General features: G+C 36.8%; 1 protein-coding gene across 6 annotated transcripts in view; it reads right to left on the bottom strand.

The window, feature by feature from the left end:
* The window catches only part of STPG2 (sperm tail PG-rich repeat containing 2), a 604,392-nt gene that overhangs the window by 553,340 nt on the left and 33,620 nt on the right, over positions 1-17,432 (bottom strand). For all 6 annotated transcript variants that reach the window (XM_070047844.1, XM_070047843.1, XM_051820162.2 and 3 more), the window contains one exon: positions 14,547-14,658. In XM_070047844.1, coding sequence (XP_069903945.1) covers positions 14,547-14,658 — 112 coding nt within the window. The remainder of the gene's footprint in view (positions 1-14,546; positions 14,659-17,432) is intronic.

Here is a 17,432-nt window from a genome sequence, read left to right as displayed (position 1 = left end):
TAAGAACTCTGGTTTCACTCTAAGTCAAACACATTTTAAAATTCAACATATTGACCCTATTTTGTGGTAAAGTGTGTGACACCAAGCCTGTAACACCAGCATCCCATCTGAGCATTGGTTAAAGTCCTATCCAGGTTCCCATCCAGCTCTCTGCTATTGCACCTGGGAGAGCAGTGGAAGATGCCCAGGTGCTTGGGTCCCTGCTCACTGCGTGGGAGACCCAGTGGATTTACTGGCTCCTGACTTCAACTAGACCTATCCCAGCTGGTATGACCATTTGGAGTGTGAACCAGCAGATGGAAGATCTCTATCTCTGTGTCTCTCCCCCACTTCTTTCTATAACTCTGACTTTCAAATAAATAAATAATCTTTTTTAAAAAACCTATATAAAAGAAATGTTACTTAAATTAATCATAAATTGAACGAAAACAAATAAAACTTACAGAATTCATAAAACTCAATAATAAAAACACAATCCAATTTAAAAATGGGCAAAGGATCTGACAACATCTTCTAAGAAAACATAAAAAGCACCAATAAGCAGATGAGAAGATATTACAATCATTATTGCTTAAGGAAATGCACATTAAAACTACAAAGATTCTAATCTACAGAGCATGACTGTAATCAAAGAGACAAATTATAACAAGTGTTGTGATGATGTGGAAAAACTAGAACCTTCATACCTGGCTGATCATATTATAAAATGGCACAACTGCTTTATAAAACAGTTCCACCAAAAATTAAACAGAGTTACAATATTACCCAGAAATTGCACAACAAGGCACATACCCAAGACAAATGAAAATATAAATTTATACAAAGTCTTGTACACAAATGTTCATAACAGCTTTATTCTTACACTTGTTATTCTGATGCTTTTAGATAGCATATGATTATTATTGTGTTTATATTTCCAAAAAGTAGAAACAATTCAAATATCTTTCAATTGATGTATGGAGTAACAAAATGTAGTATACCCCTACAATGGAATATTACCCAGTCATAAAAAGAAATGAAGTATTAATATCTGTCATAACACAGAAAACACCATGCCAAGTAAAAGAAGCCAGTCACAAAAGGATAAATACCATATAATTCCATTTATATGAAATATCCAGAATAGAAAAATCTGCGACAGAAAGTAGATTCTTGATTGCCTACAGCTGTGAAGGCTGGCAAGCAAAAGGAATGATTGCTAATTGTGGTGAGTTAAGTATTCTACAATTGACCATAGTGATGGTAGTACAACTCCATAAGTATACTAAACCACCAAACCATATACGCCAAGTGTATCAACTGTATGACATGTGAATTAAATCTCAATAAAGCTGTTCAAAAGAAAAAAAAAAAAACTAAAAAGAAGACCTTTCACTCTGTCTCTCTCTCTAACTCTGGCTGTCAAAAAAAGAAAAAAAAGCTTAACTTCCACATTTAAAAAGAAGTGTATTTTGAGGCAAACTTGAAAAACATGGGAAAATAGATGAACATGTCAAGACATAATGATAGGACTAAGAGTCAAAGGAATCACATAAACAAGACTAGTGTCTGCAAATACCGACCAATAGAAAAATAAAGGGAGAGAACGATCCAACATGGGAAGCGGGGTACACAGCAGACTCATAGAATGGCAGATTCCTAAACAGCACTCTGGCCTCAGAATCAGCCCTTAAGGCATGCGGATCCAGCTGAAATGCCCATGAGAGTATTTCAGGCATGGAAAGCCAAGACACTCTGGGGGAAAAAAAAAATGACCTAAATGAAAGATCTTTGTGAGTGAGATCCCAGCAGAAAGAACAGGTCATCAAAGAAGGAGGTACCATTCTCTGAAGGGAGGAAAGAACTTCCACTTTGAGTATGACCTTGTCTAAATATGATCCAAGTCGGTGAATTCAAAAGGCTTCCAGATCCTTGGCAACTCATGACAGGAGCCTAGGGTGATTACTGATGCCATAAACAAGAGTGTCAATTTGTTAAGTCAACAACAGGAGTTACTCCTCCTCATGCAGGATCTCTGTCCTTAATGTGCTGTACATTGTGATTTAATGCTATAACTAGTACTCAAACAGTAGTTTTCACTTTGTGTTTCTATGTGGGTGCAAACTGTTGAAAGCTTTACTTAATATATGCTAAACTGATCTTCTGTATATAAAGAGAATTGAAAATGAATCTTGATGTGAATGGAAGGGGAGAGGGAGCGGGAGATGGGAGGGTTGCGGGTGGGAGGGAAGTTATGGGGGGGAAAAAGCCATTGTAATCCATGAGCTGTTTTGGAAATTTATATTCATTAAATAAAAGTTAAAAAAGAAATATATATATATATATATATATAGCAGTAAAAAAAAGAAATAATGTGAAAAAACTAACACTTGTGTGAATTTTCCACTTATAAGAACAGAATTAGATTAGTCAAACCCAGAGGATTCTGAGGCATCAGAGGGTATGTGCTTTGTAAAGATGTGCAAACATGAAAGTCATAAAGGGACACCAAAATCTAAATGAATCAAAAAGAGGAATACTTAAGAGGCCGTGCAAGCCAGAAATCTGAGATCCTGGGAAACAAGATAAAAGAGCAATGAGCCCAATGTAAGTAAACAGCGTTCTGAGACAAGTTCAAGGAATCACAGCCTGTAACCAGTTTTTATGCATCATCTATTGTAGGAGTCAGTATTTCAGCTGAACTTGAAAAGCCAAGAAATGTCATGAAAATATTCAGCCTATCCCACACCAAATTCACCAACCTTGCAAGCTGTACCTAACTTCACTGTGGAGAGGACTTTATTTTACATGTCATCATATGTCACAAAAAAAAAAAAAAAAACACTACCTGCCACCTAGATAAAACTACTGAAAAAAAAAAAGAGCCTGCCACCTCGATAAAACTACTGAATCTGAATCTATCTACTATGCACCTCAATATTTCTCCTTCTAAGGTGAGCAAATACAGTCCACTATCTGCTTTTGTAAATCAAAATTTTACCTGAACACTGTTTATTTACGTATTATTTATAGCTTTTTTCAATGTACCACAACAGAGTTGAGTAGTTGTAAAAGAGACAGTGTGGCACAGAAACTAAGAATTTATTTACTATCTGATCACACACAGAAAACTTTACTAACCCCTAATCTATTGCATCATTCATTCTTTCTTCCCTTTCATAAAGAGAAATTTTCTTCCCATCCAATATAACCCAGCTATTTACCCCTTGGATCCTCTTCCGTATTATGTTTATGAACAGACATTACTAGATTAATTATCTCATCTTGTACATTTCTGCAGTTCCTCAACTTCCATTCCATCTCACAAATTTTCTAAGAATATGCATCCCTCCAGAAATACAATATCCCCTGTTCTGGTATACTCTGAATCTATTATCCAATTTTTGTACTTCCAATTTTTCTACTTCAGCATCAAAGTTCTGGAAAGAATAGTACCAATGTACATTCAACGGCCCCATTTCCCTCATTCTAATGGAATCTAACATTCACCTGCTGACAAACTGTTCTTTCAATATTTATACTATTTGAAACATTTACTCTCACACTACCTTTAACAACCAAATACAAAACCTTGGTCTTGATTTGTATTCTTTTCTAAAACTCTCTCTTCCATTGAAAATTTTCTTGCAACTTTATTGTCATAAAATTGCATTATATGTTCATTATAAAGTAACAGAATGAGAATGAAGCAAATAAAAAAAAGAAATTAAAATCTCTCACAGCCTCACTTCCAAAATTCAAGTGCTCTTCAAAGATCTGTTTTAAATGTTCTTTGCTATTCTCTTCTACAGCCACCATACCACTTCAATTATCACCTTCAAGAGGATGATTAGTAACTCTGGATCTCTAGCCATAATTTGTATTACAAATTATATTTTCAATTCCTACCATCTGTTAGTTATTTTTCTCAAAATTCAGTTTTATAAACTAAACTCATCCTCTGTCCATCACAGTGAGCAGCTTCTGTAATTACCATCACTGCTAATGACACAGTCCCCATAATTCAAGCTTTATAAGTCATCTCTGCTTTTTCCTTCTTGCTCACTTACACACACACACACACACACACACACACATGCATATGACGTCAGCATTTGCTAGTGAACATAACAAAATAATAAAAAATGGAATAATTCTATGTCATAAGAATCATGTGTAAACTATCATTTAGCATTATCTGAGATGTGTTATCTGAAGTTTAGGAAATTCTTTTCTCACCATCTCAACATTTAAATTAACAAAGCTGGAGGCATCACAATACCAGATTTCAGGACATACTACAGGGCAGTTGTTATCAAAACAGCATGGTACTGGTACAGAAACAGATGGATATACCAGTGGAACAGAACAGAAACACCAGAAATCAATCCAAACATCTACAGCCAGCTCATATTTGATCAAGGATCCAAAACCAATCCCTGGAGTAAGGACAGTCTATTCAATAAATGGTGCTGAGAAAATTGGATTTCCACGTGCAGAAGCATGAAGCAAGACCCCTACCTTTGACCTTACACAAAAATCCACTCAACATGGATTAAAGACTTAAATCTATGACCTGACACCATCAAATTATTAGAGAGCATTGGAAAAACCCTGCAAGATATAGGTACCGGCAATGACTTCTTGGAAAACACCCCAGAAGCACAGGCAGTTAAAGCCAAAATTAACATTTGGGATTGCATCTAATTGAGAAGTTTCTCTACTGCAAAAGAAACAGTCAGGAAAGTGAAGAGACAACCGACAGAATGGGAAAATATATTTGAAAACTATGCAACAGATAAAGGGTTGATAACCAGAATCTACAAAGAAATCAAGAAACTCCACAAGATCAAAACAAACAACCCACTTAAGAGATGGGCCAAGGACCTCAATAGACATTTTTCAAAAGAGGAAATCCAAATGGCCAACAGGCACATGAAAACATGTTCAAGATCACTAGCAATCAGGGAAATGCAAATCAAAACCACAATGAGGTTCCACCTCACCCCAGTTAGAATGGCTCACATTCAGAAATCTACCAACAATAGATGCTGGAGAGGATGTGGGGAAAAAGAGACACTAACCCACTGTTGGTGGGAATGCAAACTGATTAAGCCACTATGGAAGTCAGGCTGGAAATTCCTCAGAAACCTGAATATAACTCTACCATACAACCCAGCCATCCCACTCCTTGGAATTTACCCAAAGGAAATTAAATTGGCAAACAAAAAAGCAGTCTGCACATTAATGTTTACTGCAGCTCAATTCACAATAGCTAAGACCTGGAACCACCCAAATGCCCATCAACAGTAGACTGGATAAAGAAATTATGGGACATGCACTCTATAGAATACTATACAGCAGTCAAAAACAACAAAACCCAGTCATTTGCAACAAGATGGAGGAATTTGGAAAACATCATGCTGAGTGAATTAAGCCAGTCCCAAAGGGACAAATATCATATGTTCTCACTGATTGGCGACAACTAACTGAGCACCAAAGGGGAAACTTGTTGAAGTGAAATGGACACTATGAGAAACAGTGACTTGATCAGCTCTTGTCCTGACGGTTGATGTACAATGTAATACTTTATCCATTTTAGTATTTTTTTTTGTTCTAGTACCATTGGTTGAATTCTGTAATTAACACACAATTATTCTTAGGTGCTTAAATTTTAACTGAAAAGTGATCCCTGTTAGGAATTTGGAAAACATTATGTTGAGTGAAATAAGTCAATCCCAAAGAGACAAATACCACTTGTTCTCCTTGATAGGTGACAACTAACTGAGCACCAAAAAGGAAACCTGTTAGGTGAAATGAACACTATGAGAAACGGTGACTTGATCAGCCCTCACCCTGACTGTTGATGAGCAGCTTAATATGTTATCCCTCTTAATATTTTTTTTGTTTGTTCTACTTAATACTTTTGGTTGAATAGTGTAATCAATACACAATTCTTAAGTGCTGAAACTTAACTGAAAAGTGGTCGCTGTTAAATATAAGAGTGGAAATAAGAGAGGGAAGAGATGTGCAATTCGGGACATGCTCAAGCTGACTTACCTCAAACGTTGGAGTTAGAAACATACCAGGGGATTCCAATTCAATCCCATCAAGGGGGCATGTACCAATGCCATCTCACTAGTCCCAGTGATCAATTTCTGTTCACAATTGATCGTAATGATAGGACTAAGAACCAAAGGGATCACATAAACAAGAATGTGTCTGCAAATACTAGCTGATAGAATCAAAAAGGGAGAGAATGATCCAACATGGGAAGTGAGATACACGGCAGAACCATAGAATGGCAAATGTCCTAACAGCACTCTGGCCTCAGAATCAGCCCTTAAGGCAAGCAGATCTGGCTGAAAAGCCCATGAGAGTATTTCAGGCATGGAAAGCCAAGACACTCTGGGGAAAAAAAATACCTAAATGAAAGATCTCCACGAGTGAGATCCCAGTGGAAAGAATGGTCATCAAAGAAGGAGGTACCTTTCTCTGAAGGGAGGAGAGAATTTCAACTTTGACCATGGCCTTGTCTAAATATGATCAGAGTCAGTGAACTCAGGGGGCTTCCATAGCCTTGGCAGCTCATGACAAGAGCCTAGGGTGATTACTGATGCCATCAACAAGAGTGTCAATTTGTTAAGTCAACAACAGGAGTCACTGTGCACTTACTCCTCATGTAGGATCTTTGTCCTTAGTGTGCTGTACATTGAGATTTAATGCTATAACTAGTACTCAAACAGTATTTTTCACTTTATGTTTCTGTGTGGGAGCAAACTGTTGAAATCCTTACTTAATGTATGCTAAACTGATCTTCTGTATATAAAGAGAATCGAAAATGAATCTTGATGTGAATGGAAGGGGAGAGGGAGTGGGAAAGGGGAGGGTTGCGGGTGGGAGGGACGTTATGGGGGGGAAGCCATTGTAATCCATATTCTGTACTTTGGAAATTTATATTCATTAAATAAAAGTTAAAAAAAATACACACACACAGAAAAAAATTTTTTAATCTCAAAATATGCTGCTATGACAACAAAGAATTGACAAAAAAAGTCCCTGTATTTCGACTAGCCATTCGATGTAATTAGTTATCCTTTTTTACTACTTATAGGGTAAAGAAATGAAATGATTTTTTGATGTTATCTCTAGCTTCAGGATGCTGTAATATAATGTGGTTACATAATCATTTTGAGAAAGACATTTACTAGTTTTATATTATAACAAATATATTTAGCATGTATTAGTATAAAATACTAATTTCGCATGTCTTCTTTAATTATAAATGTTTTTTGACACCTTAAAATCCTTAATTTATGAGACATGCTTCCACTGAGTTGATTTTCAGAAGAAAGTCAAATTACATGCAATTCCAATGGACAAGCCCGTGGGTAAATTGACTTTTTAACATCTATTTCAAAGCATCAATTTACTTAGTAATAAATTATCCTTTAAAATTCTCACATTTAAACTCTCTATTATATCCACAAAAAAATGAAGATGCAATCAAATCTTCAGCTCTTTAGAACATTCACATCTTTCTCTTCCTACTCCCCTAACATATTAAGATTTCAAGTGATTGCTGTTAAAAATAACAGTGGGAATAAGAGATGGAAGAGATGTGCAATTCGGGACATGCTCAAGCTGACTTGCCCCAAACGGTAGAGTTAGAAACATACCAGGGGATTCCAATTCAATCCCATCAAGGTGGCATGTACCAAAGCCATCTCACTAGTCCAAGTGATCAATTTCTGTTCACAATTGATCATAATGATAGGACTAAGAGTCAAAGGGATCACATAAACAAGACTAGTGTCTGCAAATACTAGCTGATAGAATAAAAAAGGGAGAGAACGATCCAACATGGGAAGTGGGATACACAGCAGACTCATAGAATGACAGATGTCCTAAACAGCACTCTGGCCTCAGAATCAGCCCTTAAGGCATGCGGATCCAGCTGAAAAGCCCATGAGAGTATTTCAGGCATGGAAAGTCAAGACACTCTGGCAAAAAAAAAAAAAAAAAACAACACACACAGACCTGAATGAAAGATCTCTGTGAGTGAGATCCCAGCAGAAAGAACAGGTCATCAAAAAAGGAGGTACCATTCTCTGAAGGGAGGAAAGAACTTCCACTTTGACTACGACCTTATCTAAATATGATCAGAGTCAGTGAACTCAGGGGGCTTCCATAGCCTTGGCAGCTCATGACAAGAGCCTAGGGTGATTACTGATGCCATCAACAAGAGTGTCAATTTGTTAAGTCAACAACAGGAGTCACTGTGCACTTACTCCTCATGTAGTACCTCTCTCCTTAATGTGCTGTACATTGTGATTTAATGCTATAACTAGTACTCAAACAGTAGTTTTCACTTTGTGTTTCTATGTGGGTGCAAACTGTTGAAACCTTTACTTAATGTATACTAAACTGATCTTCTGTATATAAAGAGAATCGAAAATGAATCTTGATGTGAATGGAAGGGGAGAGGGAGCGGGAGATGGGAGAGTTTCGGGTGGGAGGGAAGTTGTGGGGGGAAAAAGCCATTGTAATCCATAAGCTGTACTTTGGAAATTTATATTCATTAAATAAAAGTTAAAAAAAAGATTTCAAGTATTATCTTTTAGAGTTTTCCCATGTGTATAAATGACAGTGAGGTATACTCGGATAATATAATACTGAGATAATATTTTGGTACATAATTATAAATGGGAAGGAATATAAGAAGAAAGCACAAAGGTAGTAGTAAAGTATCTGAAGATGATAAAGGACTGTCAGATTCAAAGATTATTTTCCTTAAAGTTAACTAAAAAGCTAAGATGTCAATGTATTATTGCCTTTGAACAAATATGGAACATATTTTATGCTTAAAAAATTGTAGCCCTATGAAATATAAAACGGTATTACTATTTAAAATACATAAAATGTTTTAGTTCCTTCATGATTTCATTAAATAATTATTAATTGAGCACTTCCCACATTCCAGGCAACGTACTAATCACTAAAGTCATAGAAATACACAATAGATGGTCCCTATGCCTAGGAAATATAATCAAGTGAACACTTTAAGTTAATAATAAGAAAAATACATGCTAATATTTAATTTCACTGCTTTCAATTATAATTCTTCATATTATATTAATTATCTCACAATTTTTTAACTTTTATTTAATGAATATAGATTTCCAAAGTACAGCTTATGCATTACATTAGCTTCCCCCACCCCAATGACTTCCCTCCCACCCGCAACCTTCCCCTTTCCCGCTCTCTCTCCCCTTCCATTCTTATCAAGATTCATTTTCATTTTCTTTATATACAGAAGATCAGTTTAGTATAAATTAAGTAAAGATTTCAATAGTTTGCACCCACAAAGAAACACAAAGTATAGAGTACTGTTTGAGTACAAGCTATACCATTAATTCACATACAACACATTAAGGACAGAGGTCCTATATGGGGAGTAAGTGCACAATAACTCCTGTTGTTGACTTAACAAATTGACATTCTTATTTATGATGTCAGTAATCACCAGAGGCTCTTGTCATGAGCTGCCAAGGCTATAGAAGCCTCTTGATTTTGCCAACTCCAATCTTACTTAGATAAGGCCATAGTCAAAGTGGAAGTTCTCTCCTCCCTTCAGAGAAAAGTACCTCCTTCTTTGATGGCCTGTTCTTTCTGCTGGGATCTCACTCACAGAGATCTTTCATTTAGGTCATTTTTTTTTTTTTTGCCAGAGTGTCTTGGCTTTCCATGCCTGAAATACTCTCATGGGCTTTTTAGCCAGATCAGAATGCCTTAAGGGCTGATTCTGAGGCCAGACTGCTGTTTAGGGCATTGGCCATTCTATGAGCCTACTGTGTATCCCACTTCCTATGTTGGATTGTACTCTCCTTTTTAATTCTATCAGATAGTATTGGCAGACACTAGTCTTGTTTATATAATCCCTTTGACTCTTAGTCCTATCATTATGATCCATTGTGAACAGAAATTGATCACTTTGACTAGTGAGATGGCATGGGTACATGCCACCTTGATGGGGTTGAATTGGAATCCCCTGGCACGTTTCTAACTCTACCATTAGGGGTAAGTCTGAGTGAGCATGTGCCAAAACTGTACATCTCCTCTCTCTCTTATTCCCACTCATATTTAACAGGGATCACTTTTTAGTTAAATTTAAACACCTAAGAATAATTGTGTGTTAATTGCAGAGTTCAACCAATGGTATTAAGTAGAACAAAAAAAAAAACACTAAAAGGAATAAAGTAGTAAGTTGTTCCTTGACAGTCAGGACAAGGGCTGATCAAATCATTGTTTCTGATAGTGTCCATTTCACTTCAACAAGTTTCCCCTTTGGTGCTTGTGGGGAGCAACTCGGACTATACTGTTACTGGAATTAACACTTATTCTATGCATCTGCTCTCCCACAATATGGCGCTGGGAGAGAAGAAAACAGCTTCTACACAGCTGCCTCCAGTTCAACCAATAAACTGTAGGACTTGCTCCTGATTGGAGGAGAGCAGCGTACTCGGCGTGTGGGTAGCAGAGTTGGGATTGGCAGAGGAGGACTATAAAGGAGGAGAGAGACGGCATGCACCAGGAACATCTAAGGGGAACATCTGAGGGAACACCTGTGCAGCCCCAGAGAGAGCCGGCCGGAGTGCCGCTCCCCTGCGGAAGTGGGGAAAGTGGCCAGGGGGAACCGCCCTTCCACGGAGGTGGAAGGGACAGTAGCCAACCTGGGAAGAACCAGCAGCAAACCCGGGGAGGGCCGAGCAGACGAAAGAACAGCGCAGGGTCCTGTGTCGTTCCTCCATGAAGAGGGGGAGCGACAGGTGCTCAGTTAGTTGTCACTGATCAGGGAGAACATATGATATTTGTCCCTTTGGGACTGGCTTATTTCACTCCGCATGATGTTTTCCAGATTCTTCCATTTTGTTGCAAATGACAGGATTTCTTTGGTTTTTACTGCTGTATAGTATTCTATAGAGTACATGTCCCATAATTTCTTTATCCAGTCTTCTGTTGATGGGCATTTAGGTTGATTCCATGTCTTAGCTATGGTGAATTGAGCTGCAATAAACATTAAGGTGACAGCTCTTTTATTTGCCAAATTAATTTTCTTTGGGTAAATTCCAAGGAGTGGGATGGCTGGGTTGTATGAAAGGGTTATATTAAGGTTTCTGAAGAATCTCCAAACTGACTTCCATAGTGGCTTGACCAGTTTGCATTCCCACCAACAGTGGGCTAGAGTCCATATTTCCCACATCCTCGCTAGCATCTGTTGTTGGTAGATTTCTGAATGTGAGCCATTCTAACAGGGATGTGGTGAAACTTCATTGTGGTTTTGATTTGCATTTCCCTGATTGCTAGTGATCCTGAACATTTTTTCATGTGTCTGCTGGCCATCTGGATTTCCTCTTTTGAAAAATGTCTATTGAGGTCTTGGCCCATCTCTTAAGTGGGTTGTTTGTTTTTTGTTGTGGAGTTTCATGATTTCTTTGTAGATTCTAATTATTAATCCTTTATCGGTTACATAGTTTGCAAATATTTTTTCCCATTCTGTCGATTGCATCTTCACTTTCCTGACTGTTTCTTCACTTTTCTGTACTATTTCTGCAGTACAGAAACTTCTCAATTTGATGTAATCCCAATTTTTAACTTTGGCTTTGACTGCCTGTGCCTCTGGGGTCTTTTCCAAGATGTCTTTGCCTGTGCCTGTATCTTGTAGGGTTTCTCCAATGTTCTCTAATAATTTGATGGTGTCAGGTCATAGATTTAAGTCTTTAATCCATGTTGAGTGGATTTTTGTGTAAGGTATAAGGTAGGGGTCTTGCTTCATGCTTCTGCACATGGAAATCTATTTTCCCAGCACCATTGTTGAATAGACTGTCCTTACTCCAGGAATTTGTTTTAGTTTCTTAATCAAACATAAGTTTGCTGTAGATGTTTGGATTGATTTCTGGTGTTTCTGTTCTGTTCCACTGGTATATCCATCTGTTTCTGTACCAGTACCATGCTGTTTTGATAACAACTGCCCTGTAGTATGTCCTAAAATCTGGTATTGTGATGCCTCCGGCTTTGTTTTTGTTGTACAAGATCACCTTAGCTATTCCAGGTCTCCTGTGCCTCCATATGAATTTCAGCATCATTTTTTCCAGATCTGAGAAGAATGTCTTTGGTATTTTGATTGGTATCACATTGAATCTATAAATTGCTTTTAGGAGAATGGATATTTTGATGATACTGATTCTTCCAATCCATGAGCATGGAAGATTTTTCCATTTTTTGGTATCCTCTTCTATTTCTTTCTTTAAGATTTTGTAATTCTCCTCATAGAGATCTTTGACATCTTTGGTTAAGTTTATTCCAAGGTATTTGATTGTTTTTGTAGCTATTGTGAATGGGATTGATCTTAGAAGATCTTTCTCAGCTGTGGCATTGCCTGTGTATACAAAGGCTGTTGATTTTTGTGCATTGATTTTATACCCTGCTACTTTGCCAAACTCTTCTATGAGTTCCAATAGTCTCTTAGTAGAGTTCTTTGGATCCCCTAAATAAAGAATCATATCATCTGCAAAGAAGGATAGTTTGACTTCTTCCTTCCTAATTTGTATCCCTTTAACTTCTTTTTCTTGCCTAATGGCTCTGGCTAAAACTTCCAGAACTATATTGAATAGCAATGGTGAGAGTGGGCATCCCTGTCTGGTACCAGATCTCAATGGAAATGCTTCCAACTTTTCCCCATTCAATAGGATGTTGGCCATGGGTTTTTCATAAATTGCTTTGATTGTATTGAGGAATGTTCCTTCTATACCCAATTTTGCCTAGAGTTTTCACCCTGAAAGGGTATTGTATTTTATCAAATGCTTTCTCTTCATCTATTGAGATAATCATATGTTTTTTTTTTTTTTGCAGTTTGTTAATGTGATGTATCACATTGATTGATTTGCGAATGTTGAACCATCCCTGCATACTAGGGATAAATCCCCCTTGGTCTAGGTGGATGATCTTTCTGATGTGTTGTTGCATTCTATTGGCCAGAATTTTATTGAGGATTTTTATATCTATATTCAGCAGGGAAATTGGTCTGCCATTATATTTCTCTGTTGTGTCTTTTTTCAGCTTTAGGAATTAAGGTGATGCTGGCTTCACAGAAAGAATTTGGGAGGATTCCCTCTTTTTCAATTGTTCTGAATAGTTTGAGAAGAATTGGAGTTAGTTTTTCTTTAAGTATCTGGTAGAATTCAGCAGTGAATCCATCCAGTCCTAGGCTTTTCTTTGTTGGGAGGGCCTTTATTACTGATTCAATTTCTGTCTCAGTTATGGGTCTGTTTTGGTTTTCTATGTCTTCCTGGTTCAATTTAGGTAGGTTGTATGTGTCCAGGAATCTATCCATTTCTGATAGATTTCCCTGTACCTCATATTAATTTAAAAGTCATCTAATTAAAACTTCTTTCTCTTTTCAAAACATGTAGGATAACACTATGAAAGACTTTAAAATAATGTAAAATAGATTTCAGAATATCTAAGGTTTTTAATTAAAAAGCCAAACAGAAAATAATTTTCTTTCTTTAATTTCCATATTTACTGACACTCAATAAAAATATCAACTATAAATAAATTCCACAAATGAATAAAGTCTTAATGAGAAACCAGAGATTTTTTGCCTTTTCTGGAAAATATTTCAAACAATTATAGTTATTATATCCCAAAATTAATATTTCTAAATACAATTTATCTGCTTTTAGATTTATGATAGCCTATGAAAATAACCATATAATGATTTTCTAATATTTAAATAAACAACATTTTTCATAGATAGTTAATATTCAACTAATAAAGGATATCAAGTATGAGACAATCCTTATTTTAATAGTAATTGGTTTTTCAATGGAGAATAATTACCTTTACTCTAATTGTATTGACTTTTTAACTTTCATCCTTCAATCTTCACATTTTAAGTTTAAATGTAATTTACTAAAGAAAAAATCCAGAGTTTTCATTTGCCTATAAGTTCCAAGTGTGTAAACTCAAATGCAGCACCCCAAACACACATACAAAATTAAGATGAGAAACTTACTATGTACAGAACGTACCTAATATATTATGCCGAGTTCTAGATATCTTACTAAAAATAGAGATTCACAAATGAATGAACTTCCCTAAATGATTTCAAAGGGAAATAAAGTTAAGTGAAGTCAAATATAACTAGAACATTCATCCTTACTACATTAGAAAGGGAGGTTGAAATCACAGGAAAAGGGAGAAGGCAGGAGACAGGTAAATTTAGGTCAATTTAAACAAGACATTTCAAGAAAAAGACTTGCCTTTTACCATTTAAACGAAAAACCTTAGGAGTGGTAAGTTCTATATGACAAGAGGTTGTTCAACCACAGACACTGACTACTTAACAGAGATATTATATTCATTCCTTCTATAATAGTCATTGAGTGGCAATCAGCTGTGAAGCAGAATAGATCTAAGAGTACTCTAGCCCTGTGATGATGGATTCAATCATCTTAAAATCTTAAAATCTGGAAAATACATGAAACAGTCACTTTTCAACTTACCTTTTTCTCCTCCTGCAATGCTATTACTTCATAAAACCGTGGGATAAATGAGCAATAATTTTGTTGTTTATCTTTCTTGATGTTAATATTTTCATAGTATAAGGTCTTTTCCCTTTAGAAAATTTAGACAGAAATTTAGTTATCAATTTAAAATATATAAATATATAAGCAACAAAAATTTTTTACAGCAAAATTTTCGGCTTTAAATGTTGGTAGGGGCATGCTGCCTTCCACCCTGGCATCCCATATGGGCACCAGTTCATGTTCTGGCTGCTCCACTTCCCATCCAGTTTCCTGTTAATAGCCTGGGAAAAGCAGCAGAAGACGGTCCAATTGTTTGCACCCCTGCCACCCAGATGAAGATGGGAAGACCCAGATGAAGCTCCTGGCTCCTTGCTTTGATCTAGCCCATCCCCAGCTGTTGCAGCCATCTGAGGAGTGAACTAGAAAATGGAAAAATCAATCTCTTTTCTCCCTCTCTCTCTCTCTTTCTGGAACTCTGGAACTCTGACTTTCAAATAAATAATTAGTCTTTTTAAAAGTATTTGGAAAAAAGATACCTCTTTGATAACAGACCAATATATTCAAAGTTTCATAAAATATTTATTTAGATAAAATGGTTCTATTTTTCTCAATCCAGAGATTATCACAACTATATTCTTTTTTTAAAAGAATTGTTTTATTTATTAGAAAGAGTTACAGAGAGAGGTACAGCCAGAGAGAGAGAGAGAGAAAGGTCTTGCAGGGACCGGCGCCGTGGCTCACTTGGTTAATACTCTACCCGCGGTGCCAGCATCCCATATGGGCGCTGGGTTCTAGTCCTGGTTGCTCCTCTTCCAGTCCAGCTCTCTGCTGTGGCCCGGGAGGGCAGTGGAGGATGGTCCAAGTGGAGGATGGTCAACATGGGAGACTAGGAAGAAGCACCTGGCTCCTGGCTTCGGATCCGCACAGCGCCGGCTGTAGCAGCCATTTGGGGAGTGAACCAACAGAAGGAAGACATTTCTCTCTGTCTTTCTCTGTGTCTGTAACTCTACCTGTCAAGTAAAAGAGAGAGAGAGAGAGAGAGAGAGAGAGAGAGAGAGAGAGAGAGAGAGAAAAGGAAAAAAAAAGAGAGAGAGAGGTCTTCCATTCCGCTGGTTCACACCCCAAATGAATGCAACGGCCAGAGCTGAGCTGATTCGAAGCCAGGAGCCAGGAGCTTCTTCCAGGTCTCCAATGCGGGTGCAGGGGCCCAAGGACTTGGGCCATCTTCTACTGCTTTCCTAGGCCATAGAAGAAAGCTGGATCGGAAGAGATGCAGCCGGGGCTCGAACCAGTGTCCATATGTGATGCCGGCACTGCAGGCTGAGGCTTTAACCCACTGCGCCACAGAGCCTACCCCATCATAACTATATTCTAATGATCCAAAAATAAAATGCAATGTGGGATTTATATCATGAATAGAAATAAAAAGCTAGTCCAAACAAAAGTTTCCTGTGTATTTTATTTATTATAAAAAATCTTATTTAAAAAAATTCCAAATCCAGGAAAGGTGTTTAGTCTGTTAAAATGTCCTGGACTTAGTTTCCAGTTTTGTGGACACCTCTAACACCCTGTCACTGCAAACATTTTCCAAGTGAACCAGCAGATGGGAGCTAACTCACTCACTCTATCTGTCTATCTCTTTCTCTCCCTCTCAAATAAGTTCTAAAACTACTATTAAAATAAGGAGAAAACAGCACATATATCATAAAGTCACCAGCAAAAGGGCCTAAAGAAAACTCTTTGAAAATGAAAGGAAATTTATTTTTATTGAAATTCAAACAACCTCAAAAAAGAACTGGAAATAACATGAGAAGTGATTAAGACCCCAGCTTTGGAGTAATACAGCCTAGTAAGAATCCCAACTTTGCCACCTGCTTTTCTAAGCTTCAGAATTTTATGTTACTGGAGGTAATAATAACCATATCTCTCAAGGTTGCAAAAATTAATGTAGATAATGTATGTGAAGTGTTTAGTGTTACACATGGCCCATAACAAATACGCAATAACTCTTAGCTATTATTATTAAGAATTACATTTAAACATGCTATTCTGACTTCACCACTTTTTTTCTATTTCTAAAAAAAAATTTCAAAGAAATCTGACATTTAACATTTCCAAAAAAAACCATACTGAATATATGCAGGTTAAAAAATAGATAACAGGAAAACATAAAATACATAAAAGTTTAAGTTATATAAGAATTACCATTATTTTCTTTGTTCAGCAGTGCTATGATTTAAGATGCCTTTACCATTCCAGCTTATTATTAAATGTTCACTTTTTCACTCACTTATTCACATAAAATTTAACAAATTGGTTTTCTAAACCTCAAATGGGTTTATAGATAAAAACTAAATTAAGACGAATTTTTCTTTATGTTTTTCAGACTTCAATAAAACTATGAGAGAATGTAAGCGAAGTAGAGAGAGAAAAAGAAACAAATCAAGCCAATCTGGGAGAACAGGATAGGATTAAAATATTGAACAACACAGGGCAAGCCTTGAGGCATAGCAGGTTAAACCATCACTTTGGATGACTACATCCCATATTAGTGTGCCTGGTTCAAGTCCCAGCTCCTCTGCTTCATATGCAACTTTCTGTTAATGTACCTGGAAGGCAACAGATGACGACCCAAGTGCTTAGGTTCCTGCTTCCCCTGTAGGAGACCCAGATAGAGTTCTGGGCTCTGGCTTCAGCCTGCCTAACTCAATGTTGCAAGTATTTGGGGAGTGAACCAAGTAGCTGAAAGATCTCTCTCTCCCTCTTTCTCTAACTTTGCTTTTCAAATAAATAAATCTTTTTTAAATAAAAATTATTAACAATAAAAACATGTCAAGAAGCGGATTTACATAGAGTAGTCCA

The sequence above is a fragment of the Oryctolagus cuniculus genome, chromosome 8, assembly GCF_964237555.1.
Source record: "Oryctolagus cuniculus chromosome 8, mOryCun1.1, whole genome shotgun sequence".
NCBI lineage: Eukaryota > Metazoa > Chordata > Mammalia > Lagomorpha > Leporidae > Oryctolagus > Oryctolagus cuniculus.
Note: the sequence above shows the minus strand (reverse complement) of the source record. Positions and strands in the feature narration are given on the sequence as shown.